Source organism: Panthera pardus, unplaced genomic scaffold (genome assembly GCF_024362965.1).
Source record: "Panthera pardus isolate Hobbes unplaced genomic scaffold, ASM2436296v1 HiC_scaffold_16, whole genome shotgun sequence".
Lineage (NCBI taxonomy): Eukaryota > Metazoa > Chordata > Mammalia > Carnivora > Felidae > Panthera > Panthera pardus.
The window spans coordinates 2,436,548-2,461,149 of record NW_026526721.1 but is presented as its reverse complement, the minus strand read 5'-3'; the positions used below and the strand labels follow the sequence as shown (position 1 = coordinate 2,461,149).

Genomic DNA, 24,602 nt, shown 5'->3' with positions numbered 1-24,602 from the left:
CTGCAGGCTTTGCATCTTGGCCCCAGAGATAGGGGTGAGTCAGCTGTCTGTGGGGCGTTTACAGTGGGTGCAAAGACCTCTTTTGAGCAAAGGTGGGCAGGAATGTGCTTGAGAGAAGGTCCCTGGTCACCTGGCGTCCTGGGAAGGTGGCGGAGGTGAGCCGCCTCCAGCGGCTGCTCCCGACAAAGAGCCCAAGGGTGGCACAGGAGGGGTGGCCGCGGTCGAGCGTGGCGTCGGGCGAGACTGCCAGTCTCTGTGCTCACAGCTGGTCTGTTCGGGTCCAGCGGGATTTGTGGGCACAGTTTGTGTCGGTCCAGACGCATGGCACAAGGACAAGGTGCCGGGTGCTGCCGGGCTCGGCAGACCAGGCAGGGCCGTGAGAATAATCTCTTTTGAAGATACTATCTCTCATAAAACTTACAAAAATCAACTCATTTTCCAAAATAAATTTGACTTCTTTCCCCGGTTCCCTGCTGCAACCCGACATCCGAGGCCCGGGCAGCTGGAACAGGGAAGGGCCACAGGGGCACTTGTGGGGGCTACGGGAGGTGGGGTGCCCAGAGGGGTCTCTGAGAACCCCTGCAGCTGGGGACCTGGGCAGCCATGAGTCCCTGCCTCGTGCCGGCTGTCACACCATCGTCCCTGCCGTCACCTGCCACACAGCCGGCGGTACCTTCCGCTGGAGGCCGCTCGAATAGAATCCCGCGGCCCAGGCGGCTTGTGAGCCACAGACATTTCTTTCTCATGCTTCTGAAAGCGAGATCAAGGTGCCGGCAGGTTCCGTGTCTGGGGAGGCCCCTTCCTGCTTCACAGCCGGCGGCTTCTCTGTATCTTCGTGTGGGGAGGGGCAGGGGAGCTCTTGGGGTCTCTTTGAGAAGGGCACTGACCCCACCACGGGGGCTCCCCTCTCGTGACCTGATCACAAGGCCCGAAGGCCCCACCTCCCCGCGCCGTCACCTCGGTGGTCAGGTTCCAGCCCGTGCGCTTGCCGGGGCGCAAACCCTCAGTCCCTAGCAGGTGGCGCCGGGCGGGAAAACCGGGGTGGGGCCACCGTGTCAAGTGCGAGCCAGAGTTGGGAAAGTACAGACATCAGAAGACCAGCCGCCGGCCCCGGGCCTGGCGTGGGACGAAGGCTGATCTCCCTTTCACACCCTGCCTCTGCCTGGTTTCACATTTTACAGCAAGAATGTCCTACTCCCTGCCAACTTACAGAATCTCCTTAGGGCTCCAGAGCGGGGGTGTTGTGACTTCACACGTCTCATTCGCAGGCCTGGCTGTAGAATCCCGCCAGGGAGCGCCCCTCCCGTGGCCGGTCTCCCTGCGGGGCCCTCCGCTGCCCTCCTCGTGAGCCGTGGCAGGCACCGCTCCTGCCTCGAGCCCGTGTTCTCAGCCGTGGGGGAGACCGGCCTCTCGGTGGGTGCGATGGGAGAATGGGCGTTTCCGGTTGGCTTGGCGTCCCGGTTGTTGACGACACAGTTCCTGCTCGTGGAAGCGGTGCTTTGACGGGTACTCGGCCTGCGTTAGAATCCTGATTCTGCTACGTGCTCGCCGCGTGACTCTGGGCAGGTGGCTTAGCGTTTCTGTACCTCAGTTTCCTCATCTGCGAAATGACTCTCATGAGAGCTCACCTCCTGAGGGTGCCGCGAAGACTGAACGAGCACGGGGGCATCGGGACGCCCCGTGACGGTGACGGTTCTAGACGGCTGTCACCCTGCACGGGACTGTGCACTCCAGCTGGCGTTAGAGCATCTCGACTGCAGTTCCGGAACTCGGGCTCCTGCTCGGGGCAGCTGGGCGTGGCAGTTTCCCTGAGGAGAGAGTCAAGTCCTCTGCGGGGAGGGGCAGGGAGGGTCGGGGGCTCAGACCCGGGTGCTCGCGGGTGCTCTGGCCACCTCCCCCCCCCCCCCCGGCTCCGTGCTCCTGAGAGGGACATGGGACAGCAGGAAAGCACACCTCTCTGGAATATGTGTGGGGAAACGGGAAGGACACCCAGGAGCCAGCTCAGGAGAGCAGCCTTCCTGCCACCCGGCAGAGCAGCCTGGGGCCCTTCCCCCTGGGCCCTCGGCCTGCCCCACAGCGTCCAGCCCCCGGCTGGCCCAGAGAGGTAGGAGGCCGGGGTCCAGCCCAGCTTCTCTCGTCCCCTTGAGCCCCCCCCCCCCCACCGGCTATGGTACCCCTGGGAACGACAGGCGCCTTCGATGCAACCGTGTCCTTATTGCCACCATCGCCTGGGACAGCGGGGCTCTGCAAACCGGCTCCCATGCTCGCCGCGTGTCAGAGAGACCAGGCTGGCACGTCGGGCCCACAGACGGAGCCCCTGGGCACTCCCCGCGCGGGCGCTTCCCGGTTCTGTGCGCTGACGCCCGTGTCCGCGGTGTGTGGAGGGGACGCGGGGCCAGCCGCTCCTTGGTGCCAGCCGGGGTGTTGTTGCTCGTTGACCAGACCCCTTGTCCCGGCAGGTGCGTCGGTGCCGTGTGCACAGCTCTCCGCCCGTCACCCGCCCCTGGCCTGTAGCTGCATCTCAGAGGCTGCACAGCTTGGCAACCAGTCCCAAGCGCAGTCTTGAAAAGATGAGTGCACTCTCGTCATCCCGATGCCCGGTGCCCGAGGTGGCCCAGGGCCAGCGAGCCGGGTCACGTGTCCTCGGGAGGCTGAGCAGGGCGACCCCCGTGTCTCAGTCCGGCTGGTCCCCTCCGGGCCCGCCCTTCACGAGCGAGGCGCTCCCCAAGAGTGAGGCGCTGCCCCGGGACACCCGCTGCCGGACGCCCCCGTGCGTGTTCACCCCGACCCGCCCGTGTCCACACCGCGCGGTGACCACAAGCCGCACAGCGTCTGGCACAAGAGTTTCCGAATGTGCTTCAAAGCGCTTGAGATTTGGCCGCTGGCTTCCCTGTGTGCACACCTCAGGCTGTTTACCCGTGTTTGGTTTGCATGGCAACCCGTGCTCCCCACGCGTCCCGGTGTGGGTTGGAAGGACACTGTCAGCCTCCCGGGGAGCACCAGCCTCACTCCTGGAAGCGCCACCGCCGGCTCCTTGACCCCAGGGTGAGTCGAAGCAAAGAGGCTTGTCGCGAGTGGGCCTTGATGTCTGCTCCCCTCCCCCCCCCGACTTGTTCGTGTATTTAAAGCTGCGGGAGGCAGACCAGGTTGAACACGGCACCGCCGGCCTCCCTCAGGCGCCCGCGGCCAGGTCCCCGTGGAGCAGCAGGCATCCGTCGGTCGTGTCCTGCGAGGGACTGGAGGGCACTTGGCTGGCTGGTGCTGGGGCCACAGCGCGGCCTCCTCCTGCGTCGTGCCGGGACCAACAGAGAAAGCTCAAGGAACTCAGAGCCTTTCCGAAGAAGGGCTGCGGAAAGCGGCGGGAGCCCGTGCCCAAGCGGTCAGCGGGAGGGACGACGCCCCGGGCATGAGAACGGGGTCGGGGTCGCGACTCTGCCAGCAGGAGGGGCCCCGGTGAGGCCTTGTGGGGAGTCTTAAGTGAGGGCCTCTGGCAGCTTCTCTCCCTGTTGCTCTAGAGTGTTTGTGTAGCTGGCATCCAGAGGCTTCTTCCCGGGTCTGAGGCCGAGGGAGATCTGGAAGGCAGGCCGGTGAGGTGGTGCGTTCCCCGAGCACCTCGTTAACCTAACACGCGGACGACGGTGTATGGGGGGGCGGGGGAGTCTCACTGCCGGGGCCGGCGTGTCTGTGAGGCAGGGCCCGCAGCACAGTGCTTGGTCCCCAGCATCTTTCCTTCCGGAAGCTCCACGTTGTGGCTGCTCTACTGGGTGTGGAGGCAGCACGGCCTGAGGATCAGCAGTGTCTCTGGTGACACGTGGGAAATAGCGATCAGCCGTGATTTAGCTCGCGTCGAGGCGTGGACACATCAGGACAAGCGCCAGGATGTGCCGTCCCGCCCCTGGGAGCGGCCGGATTCACTCCTGGGGGCCTGGGGTGGAACTGGCCACGCTGGGGGCAGCGGGGCGCTCAGAGGGCCGCGTTTCGGACCCCAGGCTGCCAGCTCTTTGGGGATTTGGGGCAGAGGGACTCAGAGCTGCAGTCGTGCCGAGGGCAGAGCCGTCGGGATCGCCGCATGGTTGGTCTGCAGTAGCATCTGTCGCTTGGCGTGGCCTCAGCGTGTATGTGGGTGTGGCTTCATGCACGTGGGCAGGGCCCCCCGTGGCCCCTCAGCAGCGTGTCTGGGCGTGGCCCGTGTGGCCTCTCTCACACGACACTGTTAGCAAGCACCCGATTCCGGCAGGTTCCACGTGGGGTCCCCCCTGAGGGCCAGGACTGCAGGAGCTGGTGGCAGGGGCTCCCGGTTTCTGTGTGGGGTCAGGGTGGGCCGGGGACGGCCAGAGCTCTGCTGGCGGTGAGCACAGAGAACAGGACGGGGAGGCTGGCGGGGAGCGGGGAGCCCAGGGCCGGCTGTGCCGCAACCCCCCCCGTCCCTCCCCTGCAGGGATAGGGGGATCGTGGGTCCATCCCGGAGGGTGGAGGGAGGCACTGCCCTCGGTGCGCCCCGGCTTGCCCGCCACTTGCCCTCCCTGTGGCTGCGCTTGGCGAACTTTCTGGCGGTCGTCTCTCTGATCTCCTTTCTGTCTGGGCTGCGGTTGGTGGGTTCCTCGTTTGCAGGAGCCCAGCAGGTACCAGACGGAGGAGCGTCTGGCTGTCGCCGGGGGCTCTGCGGGCCCCCTCCGGCTGTCCGGCCCCCTCCTCACAGGATCCCTGCTGGCCCCAGGGTCAGCGGGGGTAGCAGAGAACCTGCTCTGGGACCACACGATAACAATCACAACATGCTTGCCGTTGCGCGTGGCCCCGCCCGACGGGTGTGGTCACCACCAGTCAAGCAGGGGGACTGGAGTGTGCCGACTGACTGCACGGGGAGAAACTGTTTCCTCTGAGGAAGTGTTACAGAGTTTTAAAGGATACTTTTTCCCCGTGGCTGCTCTCAGCGCCAAGAACTCCTGCCAGCACATGCTCTTTCACCCTTTTGGCGGGAATCACTAACGTTCAGGGGCAGGGAAATAATCCGGAGACTACGTTCCCGTGATGCTTTCTTGTGCAATACGTTCAAATTAGCTTTGTTCTCCTCAACCTAACGAGGAGGTGTGGAGAACGAGAGCCTCGAGGGAGGGCGGTGGCGGGGGTGAGGGTGGGGAGAGGGTGCGGGGAGGGGGGCTGGGGGGCAGCTCCCGGGCCTGGACGGCGCGGCCCCCGGTCTCAGGGGCTGGAGTTTGGGAGGTGTGTCTGGGGGGCCGCGGGGGCAGCCGGGAGGGGTCTGTGACCCACTTTCCACTCAAGACGAGTCATCACGGCCACGCCCCAGAGGTCAGGCCGGAGCGCCCAACGGAAGCCTTTCCCAAGGAGGGCAGGGCCCGTCCGGCCTCAGAAGGTCCTCACGGGACGAGTCAGGGCCACCTGCCACCCTGCACGGAGACCTTGGCTGGGGGGTGGGCCTCATGGTCCCCCAGGCCCGTGTCCTCACGCGTCACACACCGAGGTCCCCCACGGGCTGGTTCTGCGGACGCACGTCCTGAACGGCACTCTGGGAGAGGAGGGCTTTCTTTTCGTGACCCATTGGAGAGGCAACGGTCCGGGCACCTGGCAGGGAGCGGCACCTCCAGGGCCCCGCCGTCCCGGGAGGACGGGCATGGCTACGTTAGAGCCAGTCCGCCAAAGGCCGCCAGCACCCGGGATTAAGGACTTGGAAAAGCCTTAGCCAGCAAGACGGTGCTCAGGACAATCCTCTGAAGCCCCTTCCAGTGGACGGAGTGCAGGGTAGTGACCCGCCTTCTCTCCTGAGACGTGTCAGGCCAGAAGCTAGATGACAGATGCTTCTAGAAGGAGCCTTGCAGTGACCCGTCCAGAAGCCCCAGAACCTGCCGCCTCAGGGTCCCACGGGAGTTCCTGTGCTGTAGATTCACTGTGGTGCCCGGGGGGACAGGGGACGGGGGAGGTGCAGGGTGGGAGCGCTGGCCCAGTCTCCTGTGTAGGAGAGTGACAGTAGTGACTTCATTTCCCCCTGGGACCGCGCCCTAGCCCCGAGGAAGGTTCTCCGGCCAGAAGAATCCTCAAGACGCCCTCATGATCAAATACCTCCCCACCCCACCCCCCACCCCGCTTCCTCAGGTGTCTGCTGAGGCCTTCTTCACTGGGAGCGGGTTTTGTGGGGTGACGCTTCTGTCCTTGGGTCACCTGATCTCGCCTCAGCCCCGTCACAGATCCCAAGTCTCAAGGAGACGGGGGAGAGGCACACACCCCCCCACCTTCCCTCAGTTCCTCCAACACAGACTCCCCAAGAGTAAGACGTGTGGCTTTCCCCCCAGGAGCCCTCCCCTGTCGGCAGCTGTGGGCTGGGACCCGGCCCCGAGTACAGGACGTCTGTCCATTACCTGGTGGCCCAAGCACAGGCTCCCCGTCACTAGCTGACCCCACGGCCCCCCCCCAGGCCGCGCTGTGTTGGGGTCGTGCCATTGTGGCTTCGGAGAGGTGGAGGGGAGACGGTGTGTGCTTGTGGGCCGCTGACCCGCGTCCCGGCCCGGCCCCGTGACACCAGCAGCTCACGGTGGCTCCCGGCAAAGCTGCTTATTGGATTAGTGGCCCCGCGGGCCCCTGCAGCAGGTGGGGGGAGGCTGGCATTTAGGGAGTCCTGTTTTCGTCTGGGCTGCTCTGTGAGGCCTGCAGGGGCCTGGGGCGGGGGGAAGGCGGTGCCTGGAAGTGTGTGTGTTCCCCTTGGGGCTGAGCAGATGGTCCTGGTGGCCCCGGCCCGTCGGACACGGGCGCCATAGTCTGGGCGTAATCCCTCTTCCTTATCCGCCGGCCAGGGGCTGACGCTGCTCAGGCCGCCGGTCTCCTTCTGTCGGGCTTTCGCGGGCACAGGGTTCCGGGGGTCCGAAGATGCTGTCCAGCTACTCAGCCTGCCTTTTCTCGGGCGTGTGCACCGCCCTGGTCGCCGTGGCCCTGGCCTATTACTTCTACTGGTGAGTACGGCCTGGCGGGCTCTGGGCCGTCCCTGCGCAGGGGCCCCAGGCCTCGCTTTTCTTCCGCTTCCCCTCCTGTTCTCCGTGTGCCACAAACTTCCCGCTTGGGAAGGGGCCCTCGTGGTCGGCAGGGAAGTCAGCGTCAGTCCTGCCGGTTGCGTCCGGGGCTCGGCCCAGGGAGATCCCACCTCGCCCTGCCGTGAACGTGTCTCCGGGACGTTCTGGGACGTTCCTGGAGAAGGTTCCGGGGCCGGGCGCCTGGCGCCAGGAGCAGCTCCGTCAGCTTCCTGGTGCTCCCCGACCTCTTACCCCGCCGTGGGCGCGGGGGGCTCACGGGGTGGTCCGTCGATGAAGTGGAAAGTGGTAGTTTCCATCACGGAGAGGCCACCCTGCTGTACCCAGGCAGGCTGAGCTGCTTTGCGGTGAGTCACTCGCAACCCTTTCTGGCTGTCGTGACCCGCGCGCACACTGGTTCTTGCTGAGAGGTGGGGAGTCCGAGAGGTGGTGCTGACCCCACCGGCCTGGGGTTCCCGAGACTCGGGTCCAGCCCGACCCCACACCAGGCCGCGATGGTGAATGGGGCGCGTGTGCTCCAGGCCACCTGTTTCCATCTGTAGAATGGGAAACCGTGTGCCCTGTCTGCACGTGACCGTCTGTAGCCGGGGCACGGGGATGGGAGCCATCGGGTGGAGCCGGCCCCCGCCCGGTGCTGGATGTCGTCAAGGTGGCCGGTGGGGAGACCCGAAACCCCAGGTCTGTGGCTGACTTCATTTTTTAGGGCCAGAAAATGGGGTTATTTCCGGTGAAGAGACATTGAGACGTTGGCTCTTGTGAAGGTTCTGACCCAGATTAGTTTTGTTTTCTTCAGCACACGGTCTGGCTGGGAATTCTGTTTGCCCGAGGCTTTCCCTTCTGTTGATCCGATTATCACTTCTGTTCTGACGGTGCGGAGGGCGCTGCACACGGTGTGTTCGGGGGCTCCGTGCCTACGCAGCCCCTGCCTTGCCGTCCAGGACATAAAGGCCCTTTCCTGCCCACTGGGAGCTGGGAGCTGGGAGCTGGGAGCCCCTTCCTCCCCAACTCTGTATCACTTACCGTGCAGAATGAATTTATGCCCGGGAGTTATTTGCATTTTAGATCTTACGTGAAAACGATTGATAAAATTTACAAAGAGTTACACGGGACCACAGAAAGGTAACAGGGGTGAATCAGGGGAAGAATTGGCCCAGGTGAGGGAAGGAAGGACTTTTGTCCCCTATTGAAGGAGCTCCGGGTCTTGGCCAGGTGGTTCCCCGGACCCCGCTGGGGCCCCCAGGGGACGAGTGATCACTTACTTTCATGGTAAACTTCCAGATGCTCTCGGCCAGGGGAGGGGTCCACCAGCCCAGGGGTGTGTCGCAGCAAAGGTGCCCCCCTGCCCCCCACCCCTGTCCTGGTAATCGATGGCGAGTGGAGGCCAGGAGAGGAGAGGCAGCTCGTGTGGCTCTGAAGGCTGGCCAGCTGCGGTGTGCTGGCGAGGGCACGGGCTCGCCGGGTCCCCTCGGTCCTGACGCTTGCCCCAGCCACTCAGTAGTCACTCCATCCACACGTGGACAGAAACCCAGATGGAACAATGTTTTTGCAGCTTCTTGTGATCTGGCTGGCAGAGTTGAGCAGCCCCAGCTGTGCCCCCATTCCCCCGCCCCCGTCCCTGTCCTTGTCCCCCACGCTCAGAACTGGGAGAAAACATTGAGGTTTTCTTGCCCTGGGTCTACAGAACGTTCTCCTCCCCAGTTTGTGCTGGGCTTAAGTGCTGCCTTTTCGGCCGCCAGTCCCCCCGGGCCCGGAGTCCCACCCAGACTGGCGTGCGCTCAGCCAGCCTGGGCTTCTGGGGCGCTGTGACCGGCACCGAGGGGGAGCCCCTCCCCGGAAGGTGCTGGAGAGGAGTGCTCTGTTCTGGTCAAGATGCCTCCGGCTGTGCGAGTTTGTGAGCACTTCCAGGAGAAGCTCAGGGTCAGGGAATAGGACTCTGGGCTCCAAGATGCCATCAGAGACCCACTTCTTTCCGAGGCTCTGCCGTGTGGCCCGGCCCTGCTCAGACGGCTACGGCTGTCCTCTGCAGACGTCACGGCATCCAGGAGAGAGACCTTCTCGTCCGCTGCCCTCTTGCCGGCGAGGACCGTCTCCGTGGTGGGCTTCTCCACGTGCCCGGAGGTGAGCCCTTCGCTAGCAAGAGGCCGGACGCGGCCAGAGCATGGCCCCGGCCCCGTGCCGGAGCGCCGCTTTCGGAAGCGTCCCCCCTCCTCCCCCCTGCAGGTCTGTCAGCAGGGTGACGTCGGGGCGCAGCAGCCAGGGAGGCGACCGTGCTTCTCTGAGAAAGCCTGGCTTCGCTTCTGGGTGTAAGACCCCCAGGACCCACCCGTGAGACAGACATAGGGAGGCGTGGGTTCCCCCAAGCGCACACTCACCGCCTCTGGTCGCCCACCGTTACTTCTCTTCGGCAACGTCGCCGGCACGTACCCCCTTTCAGACGTCACGCTCACCGTGAAACGCACAGGGACCTCGTCTGTGCTTCTTTAAATTGTTGAATAACATCAGGGCCGGAGCCCCGCCTCCCCGCCCGTCACCCGGCCTCTGACCTCGTGCCCTCTGAGGAGACCTTAGGAAGAGCTGGGCCGCCCTCCCTCTGTATCTCAAATGTTTAACAAGTTCACTGGCCTAAGTGGCATTTCATATGTTGGTTTAGGGATCTTCCTCGTTTTAAGGAGCGCAGATTCCTGCCGCTAAGAACCAGCTGCACAGGGGAAGATGTTTTACATCTTTACGAGGGACAGAGACGTTTAGGGGAGGCCTGGGGCGCCCTCACTTCCGGCGCTGCCCGCACACCCCCGCGGGTCCCGTCCCTGCAAGCTCGTCGTTGGCGTAGGCAGCGCCCCGGGCAGCGGCTCCCCCACGCTGCTTTGTTGATAAGTTTCCCCGTTATCGCAGCCGAAGTATGGCTCTGGGTTCTCTGGGCTCTTTCTGGAAAGACACACTGGCACCAAAGCCCTTACTTGAAGTTACAACAGCAGCTACTTTTAAAAGTTAGTGACTTACAACCATGTCCGATAGAGGTTTCTACCATGGCCTTCAAGGTGTGTGTGTGTGTAAAGAATCAAAATCTCGGGGTGCCCGGGTGGTCAGTCAGTTGAGCATCCGACTCTTGACCTCAGCTCAGGTCATGATCTCGCGGTTCATGAGATCGAGCCCCACATCGAGCTCTGACTCGATGACAGCTTGGAGCTTGCTTGGGATTTTCTCTCTCCCTCTCTCTCTCTTTCTCTCTCTCTTTCTTTCTCTCTCTTTCCTCCCGCCCCCCCTCTCAAAATACATAAATAAACCTTAAAAAAAAAAGAATTAGGGGCACCTGGGTGGCTCAGTCGGTTAAGCGTCTGATTCTTGATTTCGGCTCAGGTCACAATCTCCCAGTTCATGGGTTCGGGCCCCACATAGGGCTCTGCCCTGACAGTGTGGAGCCTGCTTGGGATTCTCTCTCTCTCTCTCTCTCTCTCTCTCTCTCTCTCTCTCTCTCTCCCCCCCCCCGCCCTTCCCCACTCACACTGTCTTTCTTGCTCTCAAAATAAATAAACTTAAAAAAGAACGAATTTAGAAAGAATTAAAATCTCACTGATGTCGGCTGCCTGAGGGAAAGCGGGTCCGAATCACAGAAGCTTCAGAGCCTCACTGACAAAGCGTCGGGTCAGACCGCGGCTTCAGCGTGGCTCTCCTGGGTGTGCATCAGGCCCCCTCAGCGTGGGGTGCACCGTGCAGTTTCCCCAACGAATGTGACCGTGAGGCCCTCTCGTAGCGGGTCGGTTCCCGGCGTCAGTGTCTCAGTTACGGAGTTTTACCAATGGTCGCGATGACTTAAATATCTGTCACTGGTACAGAAAGCGGCACTTTTACGAAGGCTCCTTCAGAACCCGGTGTGTTTATGAAACCCTGACGAGTTTTCAGGGACACTCCTACCTGCCCTTATTTCATCCTTGGAGCCAGCCCGTGGTTCTGGTAGTAAAGGTCCTCTTACCCTCACTTTCAAGTCAGAAACCGAAATTCAGAACGATCACGTCACGCGCTGAGGCCACAGACACGGGACAAGAACCGTTGGCCGAGCCCTGGGCCCAGTGCACACCTGCCCCCGTTCCTCGGTGGAGAAACCCACGGTGGGCGTGGGGGCCCCTCGAACGAGTCCGCTGAGCTGAGACCTGCAGGTCATTTTCCCTTGACCGAGTTACACGAGGACTCTTTTCACCTTTAAAGGTGCTATTTCGCGGTCGGCATTAACCCAGACCTTAAATCGCTTTATATTTGCATTTCTCTGAGTTGGCAGCCTGCCCGGTTTAAAGGAAAGTGAGCTCCCATCCGTCCCTTCCTCACTCTGGTTCTCAGGGTCGTGGCTCCAAAGCCGTCCGGCCACTGATTCCCGACCGTTTGCTGATGCTCCCTTCCGTGACTCACTAACCCACCCAGTTCTCTCGCCGATATTTACCAAGTGTCCATCCACCGCGTGCCAGGCGCGGCTCTAGACTTTTGCTTCCCTGCGCGTGTGACAGGCACCTGTCACTCCTCACCGCCCCCGAGTTTGCTGGGTTAGCATTATTTTTAGTTATTTTGCTCTTCCCCTAATACTTCAGTATACTTGAACTCTCACTTTGGGTTGAATCAACTGGAACAAAGCCCTCCTGACCTGCTCTGTGTAAAATAACTTGGGTTTACGACATTCGTATCTGTGCGGTCGTTATAATTGAGTTCTCCACGCTTCTTTTGTAGGTCGATTTCAAATATTGAAAGTCCAGAAACAGCATTCACAATAAAACTTTTAATGAATCAGTCCCTGCCGATGCCACAGAGAAGGCATGAGAATCCCGTCATTAAGTCTGTGCTGCTTGGAGGAGGAAGTTGCTCGTGAAGCCAACCGTAGAAACCCACGCCCCGTGTTAGTGCGATCTCTGTCGGCACCACAGTTTCCTGGCAGGGTTTTTTTTGGTTACTTGAAAATGTTAATTGCTTCGTTTTTATTTTTGAGAAAAGAAACCTATTTCTCCTTCAATACCAAAATCTTCTAGCTCCTTAATCGTATTCTTTGTGGAACAAATTCTTTGTTCTTGAAAGATCTCTGGTTCTAGTTTGGAGCAGTTTCTTTCCGGGCCACCTACGGGTGTTTATCCCGGCGTTTCCTTCCATTGCGTAATGGGGTGAGTTCTTTGTCTTAAATCCCATGTCTTTCTCTTTCCTTCCTGTTTCGCTGGACTACACCCTCAAGTAATCTTTTCACAAAGGATCAGCAGAAGTTCCATTTTCTGAAACCTGGTCTATCTCAGGACTGCCGTGATTTCTGTCTTCATTCTTTGTGTCTCTCTGGTCCTGATAGAGGGGAAATGGTATTCAGAGGGAGGAGGCTTTACTACAGGAGCTACTTACAAAGGAGCCAGCAGGGATTGGGGAGCGGTGAGAAGGGGAAAACCCTGGAGTCGGCACGTCCTTACTGACAACGTACTCCGTTCCAGCCAGAGCCGCGCGGGGAAGGGCAGGGCCCACGGAAAAGTCGGAGGATTGTGGAGTCCAAGTTGACTTCTCTTGGTCCCGGGGGCGAAATTCTGTGAAATTTATAAAGTGGCCACATTTCGGAGTGTGCCGGAGCATGAGGTTCTGGGGGCCATCTGTGGCGCTCCGCCGCTCTTGACCCAAGGGTTCCGGCCTGGATGCTCCCGGGGACTGGGTGACGCTTGTCACGGTGCACGTGCGGTAAACACGCATCATGCACTCAGCAGGCTTTGATGGAGCGCCTGGGTATGACACCTAGACCCGCGTGCTGGCGTCCCAGAAACGGTGGCTTAGATGCGTGCGACTGGTCGTCTCTGCCTGCGAGGTCTCGGCCTCGCAGGACCCGTGTCTTCCACACTCTGGGCCTTTAGGCCTCATATGTGTTGCTTCATGCTGACCTTGAGCCACCCTTCCTCACTCGGGGCAGAAGGGCAGAGGGCGTCCCAGAGGGATTTGTCTCTTGTCCTAAAACAGACGCCTTCTTGCAAGTACCTATGGACGTCTCCCCTGTCCCCCCCCGCCCCCCGTGTCCCCCTGCCTGGAACTGGGCCTCACGGCCCACACCAGTCACTCCAAGAGGGGATGGGGTTCCTTTATGGCTTATATCTGGGGCCTTAGATCCCATCTTGGGATTCGATTCTCACCAGGAGCGGTGTGGCGGGAGGGAGCCCACGGTGGCTGCACGGTACTCGTGGGCCCGGAGGGGAGGTTGGCCTGTTGTTTAATGGCCTCTTTTCACCCACTGGTTGAGGAGATATGTGATGCTAAAAGAGCCTCCTGATTCCCGTAATGGTTTTAAGTTAATTTTGTATTCTATTTATTGAAATGTATTAAACACAGTAGAGAGGAGCCTGGGTGGCTCAGTCGGTTGGGTGTCCGACTTCAGCTCAGGTCATGATCTCGTGGTTTGTGAGTTCGAGCCCCGCGTTGGGCTCTGTGCTGACAGCTCGGAGCCTGGAGCCCGCTTCGGATTCTGTGTCTCCCTCTCTCTCTCTCTCTCTCTGCCCCTCCCCCACTTGTGCTCTGTCTCCGCCTATCAAAAATAAATAAATGTAAAAAAATAAGAAATTTTAAACACAGTAGAAATACACACGTGCCTCAATACAAATACAGCAGAAAGTCGACACGTGTCTGAGGCGTGGTGTTTGCTAAGCCAGTAGCCACACTCGGCGTGTCCAGCAGGGGTGCACCTGCTCGGGCGTGAGGGCCCGCGGGCCGTCAGCTCCGGTCCAGCTCACTGGTCTGCTTGTCTGTCCGCGCGGGCCGGGGCTCGCTCGAGGCTTTGTCGTAGTTGTGACATCTTGTGGGCCGTTCCCTGGTCCCGTGCGTGGTCTTCTCGGCTTCTCTTTCTTGTTTGGTTCTCCACACGAGCTGTAGCACCCGCCTGTCTAGTTCCCGCTGAAGCTGAGGGACCGGTTGGTGTTTTAATTAGGATTCAAGTGCATCTGTAACTTAGAACGGTTTGCGTGTCAATCGCGTGTCACCATCTAACACACGCCCTCACAGTGTGGCGCTTGTGGCCACCACCGGCTTCTGCGGGTCAGCAGCCCGGGCCGGGCCCAGCAGGAAGGGGCGTCCGTGTGGCTGCAGCGGGCTGGCACCCGCCTGGGGCTGTGGGTCCACCGTGCTCCGCGGGGCCCGCCCCCCACAGGCCGCCCCGGGACCCCCGCCCGGTGGCGCGGGGCACAGGGGAGGCGGCAAGGCCCTGAGGGCCGAGCTGCGGTTGAAGGACCACGTGTTCTCCGCGTGCAGAGCCCAGAAGCCAGCGGGGCCCCGGCGCCGGAGAGGGGACCCCACGTCCCGACGCCTGCCTTGCCAGGGGCGGGGCACAGGGAGGGCAGCGTTGTTCCCTTTGCTAGGCCTGCTTATTGTCTTTCAGGATGTCCTGCCGTGTCCTCGTGCGGGCTCCGCCGTCAGATCGTTTCGTTGCAGACACACGCGGGGTCTTGTCTTCCGTGTGCCTCCTGCATCTGCGTGTCCGCGTGCAGGCGTGCCCACTGGACGGCGGTCCCCGGGCTTATCTTCCTGCCTTAAGTGCTTGGACCGTGAGCCCGCTCCCCACTTGCTTTAGGAGAAACCCCTGGTCCTGGACGTGCAGTTTTTCTGTTTCTGCTGCTAGAAAGACAGTGGAGCGACCCGGGAGCCGCCAGCGGCCGGGGCCCCAGATGATCGGGGGGGTGGGGGCAGAGCCGCCAGCGGCCGGGAGCTCCCCATCTTACGTGCATGGCTTCCGGGGTTGCTCTATGGTCCCGGATGACCACCTGAGGCCAGTGTCCTGGGGCTGTTGGGTAGAAATGACTAAACTTCTCTGCTGTCTTGGTCCCTTCTGATGACTTCGGTCAGAGCGAGTTACTGAACGTTCTGAGAATGTCGATCTCTGTACATTGTGTTAACTGCCTGCGGCACTCTGTCATCTGTTGTGTATAGTGGCACTTTGGCCACAGTGGATTCTCTTGGGTCTGCGGGATACACACCTGTCATTTGCAGATAGGGATGATTTTCTTCCTCCTCCTAGACTTTTCGGTTTCTCGGTGGTTCTGGGAATCTGACGAGGCGACAGACGATTGTTAGCAAAGAAACGTGTCCTACTTCTTGGCCCGTAGAAGGATAAGATGGTCCCTGCCAGTGAATTTACCCAAGAACGAAAGGTGGTCCCTCAAAGACTCAGAAATAGGATCGTGTTTGACGTACAATTTTAGTTGGCCTCATAAAAATACCCTTTCCGCTCCCTGGCCTTGTCAATAACATGATGATGGGATACAGCCTTTCTCTCAGCGTCGTGGTCAGGTCAGCGCGGACAACAGTGGCCATTGTGCTCTCATTCGTGATGTCATCGATGGGCGCAGGGTCACCCTCGGAGGCGGTGCCCCCCGGGCCGCCGGCCGGCGCCTGCCCCTCCGTGTCATTGTCAGAAGGATGTCTGCCACCAGCGCCCCTCCCGCCCCCGCTCACACCAGGTGGGTGGTGGGCCAGGAAGCCACCCAGTCCCTCTTGCCCCTGCCACATTTACAGCCAGAGGGAGGAGCAGCCGGTCAGGGACCGGTCAAGGGGCTAGACGGTCCCGCTCTGAGTGATGTGGATTTGCTCCCGTGCGGCCCGGGCTGGCCGCTCGGGGAGCGCGCGCCTTACTCCTGGCTCCGGGCTGCGTTTTGGGCAGTTGACGTTGCGTCTACGTGTCTCGGGGTAGCTCGAGAGTATTCGAGACGGTGTTCGCTCTCGACTCTCCCCTGTTCATGGGTTTTGTCCTCCGGTGTCTCCCGACTCAGAAACAACAGAACGGCCCGCGCGCAAACCAAACACCCAGGCTCGCTCCTGGGGTGTCCTCTGTGCGGCCAGCCGGCAAGGCCTTTCTGTGGTGCCTCCGGGGGACTGTGCGTGCCTCACGCATAGGCCTTCATGGGTGGGACGGGACAGAGGGAAGGAGGGAAGGTAACGGTTCTGCTTTTCTGCTTCATCGCGGGCTTTGAATTCGGATGACTGAAATCCGCATGAAACTCAGCAGCTCTTTCTGTCCTGTAATGCAGACCACGTATCTAGAACATCAGAAACGCTGCCCTCTGGCGTGTTTGAATGTCTTCTCCCATTGCCAGCCGCTGTCGGCTCACAGAGAGCACTCGGGGCCAGCTGAGGCCACGGCTCGGAGGGGCAGCGGTCCCAGAGGGGTGGTCCCACGGCTGCACCTTCCTCTGGTCCCCGGGGTCGGGCCGCAGGTCACCGGGAGAGGCAGCCAGAGCAGAGCAGGAGACACGGCCGAAGGGGCACCCGGTGCCGTCGGAGGACGACGGTATTGGTTCGGGTCCCGTGCCGCGTCCCCGCTGTGTGATGGGGACACCCTGGGCGGAGGCACGCGAGGCACGTGGGTGGAGGGACTGGCACCGAGTCTGAGTTGGTCCCCATGCGGTGCTTCCCTGCACGGAGCCCGTGTGATGGAGATGCCCGGTGCCGCCCTGCCGGCCTCGGTTTCTTTCCCACGCAAAGGCTTTGTCAGAAACGTGGGAGTTTCCACAAAGACGGGGGACGGGGCGCCTGGGAGGATATCTGAAGGTCAGACCACCTGACTGGCTAGTTCATGAACAAGAGGGACCCAGGGACCAGTGCCGGGAAAGAGGGGCCCTGGGCGTCTGGGGATGGGCCCTGAGGCAGGTGCAGGGGACGGAGGGCTCTGCCCTTGAGCGGTGAGGCGGGGCCAGGCTTCCCAGCAGGACGTGGGAGGGGCCTGGGGTCTGGGGACGAGGCCGGAGTATTTGTGGCAGGGGTGTCACTCCACTAGGGCGGCCAGGACAGAGCGCCGTGGGCCGGGCAGCTTCGGCGGGCAGTTCTGGAGGCTGGCTGTCTGAGATCCAGGGGTGGGCGGGACTGGATCCCCGTGGGGGCTGTGGGGGAGGGATCTGTTTATAGACAGCGTCACCCCCGCCGTGTGTGTCTTCCCACATGGTCCCACTCTGTGGGAGACCGTGTCCGAATCTCTCCCTACGAGGACACCAGGCAGGGTGCTTTACGGCCCACCCCAGTGACCTCATTTAACGCGATTACCTCTTCAGAGACCCCGTCTCCAAATACAGCCACATTCTGAGGTGCTGGCAGTTAGGACCCCAGCATGTCTTTTGGGGGACACCGTTCGCCCATAACGGGAGGTGCCCCAGTGGGCTCTGAGAGCAGCCAGGGGCCTCACGTGACGGCGGTGAGGTGTCGCAGTGCTGCAAGGGGCTTCCTCCCTTCCCCTCGTGGCCCTAAGCCACAGACAGCTCGGCCGTGGGCACCACAGGCTTGTAGCAGCAAAAGCACCGGGAGGGACAGGGTGTCAGACCCACCAGGGGTCCCCCTTCTTCGGGGGCGGGGCGCTAGAGCTGGGAGGAGGGTCTGGTTTGGGCTCCCAGTCCTTCCTGCCACGCTGGAGGGAAGGCTGGCTGGCGTCCCCAGACGCCCCGGGTCGGCGTCTGTGGTGGCCGGCGGCCCCTGAGTTCCGTGTGAGGCCGCGTTTAGCTCAGTCGCCTGGCTTACTGCCCTCCCGACAGGCCGGCGGTCCGTCCTTGCCTTCCAGCCCCGAGGGGGTGACGCCACCCCACACCCCCACCTTGAGGAGGGGTGCGAACTCAGGAGGCAGCCACCTCACCGTCAGGATCAAGTTGTGCAGATGTGGGCATCTGGAACGATCTAGACCTATTACCTAGTGAAGGGGCTTAGAGACAGGCCCAGGCTTCCTTGCTCTGTTGGTGATGGCGTCTGAGCATTAGTGAGGGGGTACCAGGTACGCGGGCCGGGGCGGCCGCCTGCCACAGGCCCCAGGGGCCGCTCCCGAGAAGCAGGTGGCCTCTTCTGAGGACCGGGTGCGGGGGGCTCACCCAGGTGTGCTGTGGTCACGGTCACGGACGGGTGAAGGGCCGAGTTCCGGGCCTTTCCTCGTCTTCCTTTGTTGGACGCACAAATCGGGGAGCAGCTTTATGGCCGAGGCCCGGGCCCTGGCCTCCCCCGTCGTCCTGAGCTGCAGGCCTTGAAGCCGCTTGGGCCCTTCTGGTCCTCAGTTTCCAGCGGGCACCAACAGTGGCCACAGGGGCGCCCGGTGGCGCTGTGGCCGTAGCCAAGACGAGAAGTGTTTAGGACAGAGTGTCTTCAAGTAACCCATCCAGGAGGAACTGTTTGGCTTAAAGCCTCGCGCGTAAGAAATGTAAACTTGTTCGGGAATGCTGGGTCGGGTGGCCGTCGAGAGACTTCATGATGTATTTCGTCACAGCGAGGTCGCGTGAGGCGGCACGGGAGATGCAAACCCGGCGGGGAAGACGGGAGGGAGTACGCTCCCTGGCCTCCCAGAGGAGGGTGGTGCCCCGCATTTTGAGGGGGGACGGTGACAGAGGCTGTTGAGCAGTGAGGCGTTAGACCCCCTTGGCTGCCTCTAAAAGAACAAAGTCGTATTTAGAAAGTAGAAACTTCACAATGTGCCAGAGTGCGTAGCGCTCGCGTATTTAAAGTCGGGTTTAAAAACGTAGAGACTCGCTTAGACTCGTCCGGTGAGAAGGTAAGCCGGTTTTGTCGGGCGCACAAGCCAGCGGTCTTGGCGGCCTGCATCGAGGGCTCCCCCGGCCGTGCTCCTGCCCCTCCAGTGGGAGGCCGAGGCCGGGGAGAGGCTGGGAGCGTGTGGGCCCAGTGGGAACGGGGTGTCGCCCCACCCCCACCCTTCTGCAGGGGACCCCTGCCGCCTGTCCCCGAAGGCCTGTGATGCCAGTGTCGGCGGCGTGTGGCTGGGGCGCCAGCGTCCAAGCAGACAGTCGGCTCGGGGTACTCTCGCGGGGTGGGAGGGAGGACCCCTGACCGCAGCGGGTGACGTTCCTGAGGGTGGAGTCTGGCCCCCAGGTGAAGTCGTGCATTTTGACCCCACTTCTCGGGTACCCGGGCCAGATCCTGACAGCCCGGCTGACCAGCAGCAGGGGAACATGCCGGAAGACGGCCAGCCTCAGCAGAGCCCCGGGCCAGGCTCACTTTCTGGTGCCCGAGAGCCCGGCACACAGCACCTAGGACCCACCTAGGGTGGCTGCAGCAGGGACCGGTGGTGGCCGAGGCTCACAAAGAAGGGCAGTCATCGGAACGAGGCCCCAGGACCACTACCAGCCCCACACCACATCCATCAGCCCTTGTCAGGTCCCCCACTTAGCCCCGGGGATCAGCCCTTGTCAGGTCCCCCACTTAGCCCTGGGGACACGGCCGGGAGGCCAGCTGGACCCAGACAGGAGGGTGTGGTGCTGGCGATGGGGCCAAGGGGTGGGTGCAGTTCTCCGGGGGGTTCTGCAGATGGACTTTTAGACCAGAGCCTCGGGGGCAGACCAGGGACTGGCTACTTACCTTCACAGCCGCGGGGGCTTGTGAAACAGGTGCAGGGGTGGAGTGGGGCCCCCGCTGCTCACAGCCCGAGGCCCGCCGGCAGGTGCAGGGGCGGAGCGGGGCCCCCACTCCGTGGAAGGAGCTGTGGTGCACACTGAGCCACCAGGCATGTTCCGTGTGGGTCTCCTCGCGTGAGCCCTCGGGAAAGGAGGCCGGGTTCACGGTGCCGGGCGTGGAGCGGTGCTGCTGGGGCAGGGGCGAGGGGAGGCTCCCAGACTCGACCACGGCAGTGGCTTTCCAGGCCGTCCCGCCGCACAGCAGTGAGCGCGTCTGAGCTGTCGTGAGTTGTACCTCGATAAGGTTGACTTTAACATCAGATTCTCATACCTCGTGCCCTAGTGATGGAAACAGCAGGTCGGCCACAGAACCTAGGAATCTGCCTCAAAAAGCATGACGGCTGAGGTGCCGATCTCTGAGCTGGCTTCCGGGGACCCTGGTTATTCTGGCCCACGAGGCCCGAATCCGAGATGGTGGGGGTGCGGGCAGAGCCGGGCCTGCTGGAGCGGTGGGGTGCAGAGAGCCTGCCACGGGCCGGCCTCGGTGCCGGAGGACAGACAGCAATGCCAGGTCTGGCCAAAGCCATTGCCTCCAGGGCAAGGAAGAAGCTTGTGGTCAGGCCCGGCCGGTATGTCTGAGACTGCTTTACCGAAGGGCCCCTGCTCGTGGGAGGAGTGTGGACCCGGCCTCACTGCCTACTCTGGAATTCGGTCCTGATCCTTCTCTCGCTGTGACCCTGAGCCAGGCACTGAGCCTGTCTGTGCTTCTGTTTGCTCAGAGGGGGGTTTGCAGTGACCCCTAGGAGGCAGTAAGACACTTCTCAGGGTGGGCACTTCAGACACAATGGGCTGGGTCGGTCGGGATTGCTCGTGGGGCTGCGGGCATCCGAAGGTCTGGCTGGAGCTGGACGGTCAGCCTCCGCGTCCAGAGCCTGCCGCTCACGTGTCCTCCTGGCAGGGCAGCCAGGTCCCCCAGAGCCAGCTATGTAAGGACCGGGGGCCGGGCAGAGTTGTGCTTTTATGACTCGGCCTTAAAAGTCACTGCACTTTATTTCTGGCCCAGTCGGTTTATTCTCTGGGGGTGGCCGGTTCCCGTGTGCCCGCAGGTGTGGTCAGCTTGTAAAGTGACACAGGGCCTGCCCTGGAGGGTCGGGGAGCCCGGTGTGTGGCTCAGAGCCCCCTCCGCGCCCCACCCCCAAAGAGGGTGCGGGCGCCTTTCCCACGGACCAGGTCTGCGGGTGCCCCGGCCGCGGGCAGCCCTGAGTTTGGGTCACGACTTCCTGCTTGGTTCTCTGCCCACAAGGGGGTCACGGGGCAGCTCACGGGACAAGTTCAACCAAGAAATGTGAGTTTCTGGCTTCACCGTTGAAAATAAGAAATGCATGTGAAAAGGGGACAAAAACTGGTCAGGTTCCTGGGTGAGTCACCGCCTTTGTGTTAGAGCCAAAACAAAGGCTTTTAGCTTAAAAAGTGCACCACTGTTTGGGAATTAGGAGGCATTAGTTACGGTATCGTGGATCTGTTTTCCTGGAGAGTTCGTGTGCAGTTTGACGACGGTGAATGCGTGGTAAAAAGTCTAAAATAAAAACTGTCTGTCATGCCGTTTCCTAGAGGGAATCACTGGTAATGCTCGGGGACATTGGTTCTAGTCTTTTCTGCCTCTCTTGTGTGCCCGGGGGTGTCCGCGTGTGGGCCTGTGGGGTGCGGGGTGGGGTCGCGGGGTGCGGCCCCCGTGAGCTGCCGGGGGTCGGGCCCCAGGTCGGGGCCGTGCCGTGAGCGCCGCGGACGCGTCCCCGGGGCCTGCGGCCGCCGGGGCCCCCGCACCCTCCTGACCGCTGCCCCCTGTCCTTTGCAGGACGGCCGTTCTCGCTGAAGGACCCTGCACTCGCTACTGAGCGGCGACCATGGGCCCGCTCGCCTACCTGAAGACGCAGTTCGCGGTGCACCTCCTCATCGGGTTCGTGTTCGTGGTGAGCGGGCTGCTCATCAACTCCGTCCAGCTGTGCACGCTGGTCCTCTGGCCCCTGAGCAAGCAGCTGTACCGCCGGCTGAACTGCCGCCTCGCCTACTCCCTGTGGAGCCGTGAGTGTGGCCCGCGCCGCACGGCTGGGGGGGGTGGCGGTGGGGGGGGTTCTTTCTGCCGGATGAACCCCACACACGCCGCGCCGTAACGGGCAGGGGCCCCCGGGGGTGGCGAAGGCTTCCGATGACGTGACCGGGAGGCGGGGGCCTGGCTGGCGACCCCCGGGCTGGGAATTGGGGGGTGGGGGGGGGTGCTCCAGGGTGCTCAGGGCTGGCTCCTGGCCAGGACACGAGCAGAAAGACGCTCCCCCCCTCAGACTCTTGGTCTGGCTGACCCAGGTGACGTTGCCGCACTTGACCGCTCGGACCCGCAGAGACCAGTTTCCTGAGGTTTAACGTGGGGTTTTGGATATTTGAGAACAAATGCAACTCAGCTCAGCACCCCCCAGCCCCGTCCCTGCCAGCACACGGGCCGGGGTCGTGTCCCGTGTGCTCCGCCAGCCTGTCACCAGAGCGTCGTGAGGCAACCCTCGGGTGGCCAGTCCTCTGGTACCTATCTGAGCGTCTCTCTGTGGAAGAGAAGGGCTCCTGCCTGCGTCCTGGTTAAACAGCTGCGTGTGGACGTGTGTGTCTGAGGCCTGTATGCACGTGTGCGTGCTCAGACCTCGACGACAAAGCCCACCGTTGACAGAGGTGAACGCCGCACGGGGGCCTGGGGTGGGGGGGAGCCAGGCACACGTCAGGAGGGCAGCTCGCCAGCGGGCGTCCACAGCTCGAACAGCGGCAACTTCTGACGATTAACCCACAAAATAAGGATGTACCTGGAGGGATATCTGCAGAAGTACATACATACAGACATTCTCGTCGTGTCATTTCTATATTAGCATAAAAGTGGCGGCAGCCACAGTGCCCACGAGTGGAGGCCGGCTACGGTGAGTCCGCCTGGCACAGCCATTACCGACCGGGGACCGTCTCTCGACTTGATAGAGGACCATCTTCAACGTCCTTTTTTCCTAAAGTCTACTCATTTATTTTGAGAGAGAGAGAGAGAGAGCATGCGCAAGGGGAGGGGTAGGCGGGGAGAGAGAGATAGAATCCCAAGCCGGCTCCACACCGTCAGCGCGGAGCCCGACGCGGGGCTCGAACTCATGAACTGTGAGATCGTGACCTGAGCCGACACCAAGAGTGGGACGTTCGACCGACCGAGCCACCCTGGCGCTGCTTAAGACACGCTTTTAAGCGCAAAGGGAAGGTCTCCCGCAAAGTACGTGGCATGCTGGTTTTTTTGAACACCGTGTGTGTGAGGTGTGTGCACGTCTACACGGCCGTTCGTGGCCAGAGGGTCTCAAGGGGTCAACGGGAGACTGAGTGTCAGGGAGTGCAGGGAGGAGGGCCTTCTACTTTTTTCCTTTTTTGTTTTACTTCTTTGCTGTTTATTTTGCCTTTTATTTTTTTTAGGGTTTACGTTTATTTATTTACACGTCTGACTTTGTGCCGTTTACATTTTTTCGCATAAGACCCTGTTTCTTTTCCACTAAAGAGAGAGTGATAGCCACCGCGTGCCTGCCGTGTGGGGAAAGGTGGGTCTCCATTCGCCTCCCGGTTCCGGGGCAGAGAAGGGAGCCCCGTCGAGGAGGCCGTGACCTCCCGCTGCCTCTGCCGAGGCCAGCACGCCGGCCTGTGGCTTTCTCTTGCCTTACACACGTAGCAGCTTCAGTGCCCAGGGTTTGGTTTCTTTTCTGGAGGAGACACGATTTGTGTGTGGGGGTGGAGTGGGGGGAGAACCAGAATTCCTCTGACGTGAAAAATACAATGAGTTGTTGATGAGCGTAAGACGTGATGTGAGCACACACCCAAAGGGCAAATGCTAATCGATAAAAACAAAATTGTAGACTCCGCCTCCAGCAGGATGGTGAGGAGCTCAGTCCCGGAGAAAGCCGGCTGGCTTCACAGGAAGTAAGGGAACCTCTCAGCCCCGCCCCCTCCACCCAGCAGAAAGCGGGGTGCTCACTGAATCTCGAGGTTGCCTTCCCGGGGCCCCAGCTGGGCCCGCTGCAGGGGAGGGGGGACGCTGGATCTACACCAGGACCCGGAGCCGTGGCCGGCGGGGACGGGGAGCAGGTTCGCGGCACCTCTTGGGATCAGTAGCTCCGAGTTAGGCCTGAGGAATCTGTCAAGACAGATAAGATGGGAATTCACGGTCCGTCCGAGGAGAACAAAAGACTGACAGACAGCGACAGGTGTGACAAAGAATCAAATAGAACTTCTATAAATAAAAACCGTAATTGTAGTTTTTAAAGTGAACGCTTAGAAGACGCGTGTTCCGTCACGTTGGACCCTGCTCACGAGGGACGGGCATGCGGGGCGCACACGTGTGGCGGAGCCCCGCCAGGGAAGTGTGACACGGGAGCGACGAGAAGGAAGGGGGGACGCGCAGGTCTGTGGGGGGACACGGGGAGGCAGCGCCGGGGGAGGTGATGGCCGAGGACGCCCCCGGATGGATGGAGACGTGGTTCTGTGGCTCTAGGGGGACAGCGCATGCCCAGCAGGGAAAGAAACAGAATCCACACGTGGACCTGCCCCAGGGAAGTCACAGCCCACGGAGACAAAGGGCAGGCTGTACAAATACCCAGACAGGAAAGCCGGGCACCTGCCGGCTGGACCGATGGGCCTGGTCTCGGCCCAGCGGGGTCGAGTCAGGGGCTGGGAGGCCTTGACCCCGAGGGAGCCTCACCACCCTGGCCCAGCTGCCTGCACAAGTCAGGAACCGCCAGAGGCCAACGCACAGTGGCAGCCCTCACAGCCCACGGACAAGCACCTGAAAACTCTCTCTGGTGAGAATAAAGCTGACAGCACGACAGGGGCTGAGCTGCAAGAAAGAAGGAAGTCAGAGAAAACGGCAAGTAGGTACCTCTGAACGATCCTATTACATAGTGATGCCCGGTTTGTGAGGCTGAAACAGGGGTCCGGGTGGGGATGGGGGGGCCGCAGTGTTCCGGTCCCCCACCCCCACCAGCCCTCCTTTCTCATATTTGCCAGGAAGAGAGCGGCCATGTCACCATTGGACTTGGCTAAGGGAGGGCAGGGTGGGAAACAGACATCAGACCAACCTCAGAGCTATTAGAACAAGGTGGATTAAACGAGCAACGACAAATCCTTTTTTGCAAAACAGACAAAGTAGCGGAAAGCG

The 24,602-nt window shown here is 61.5% G+C and overlaps 1 protein-coding gene across 5 annotated transcripts in view; it reads left to right on the top strand.

Annotated features, from left to right (window-relative positions):
* The window catches only part of AGPAT3 (1-acylglycerol-3-phosphate O-acyltransferase 3), an 80,435-nt gene that overhangs the window by 39,571 nt on the left and 16,262 nt on the right, over positions 1 to 24,602 (top strand). For 2 of the 5 annotated variants that reach the window (XM_053902995.1, XM_053902997.1), the window contains exon 2: positions 21,246 to 21,472. In XM_053902995.1, the coding sequence (XP_053758970.1) occupies positions 21,295 to 21,472 (178 nt within the window). In that variant the 5' untranslated portion in view covers positions 21,246 to 21,294. Of the gene's footprint in view, positions 1 to 3,289; positions 3,418 to 6,517; positions 6,960 to 15,340; positions 15,479 to 21,245; positions 21,473 to 24,602 lie in introns of those variants that run through there. The other 3 variants (XM_053902998.1, XM_053902996.1, XM_053902999.1) reach the window with 3 other exon arrangements.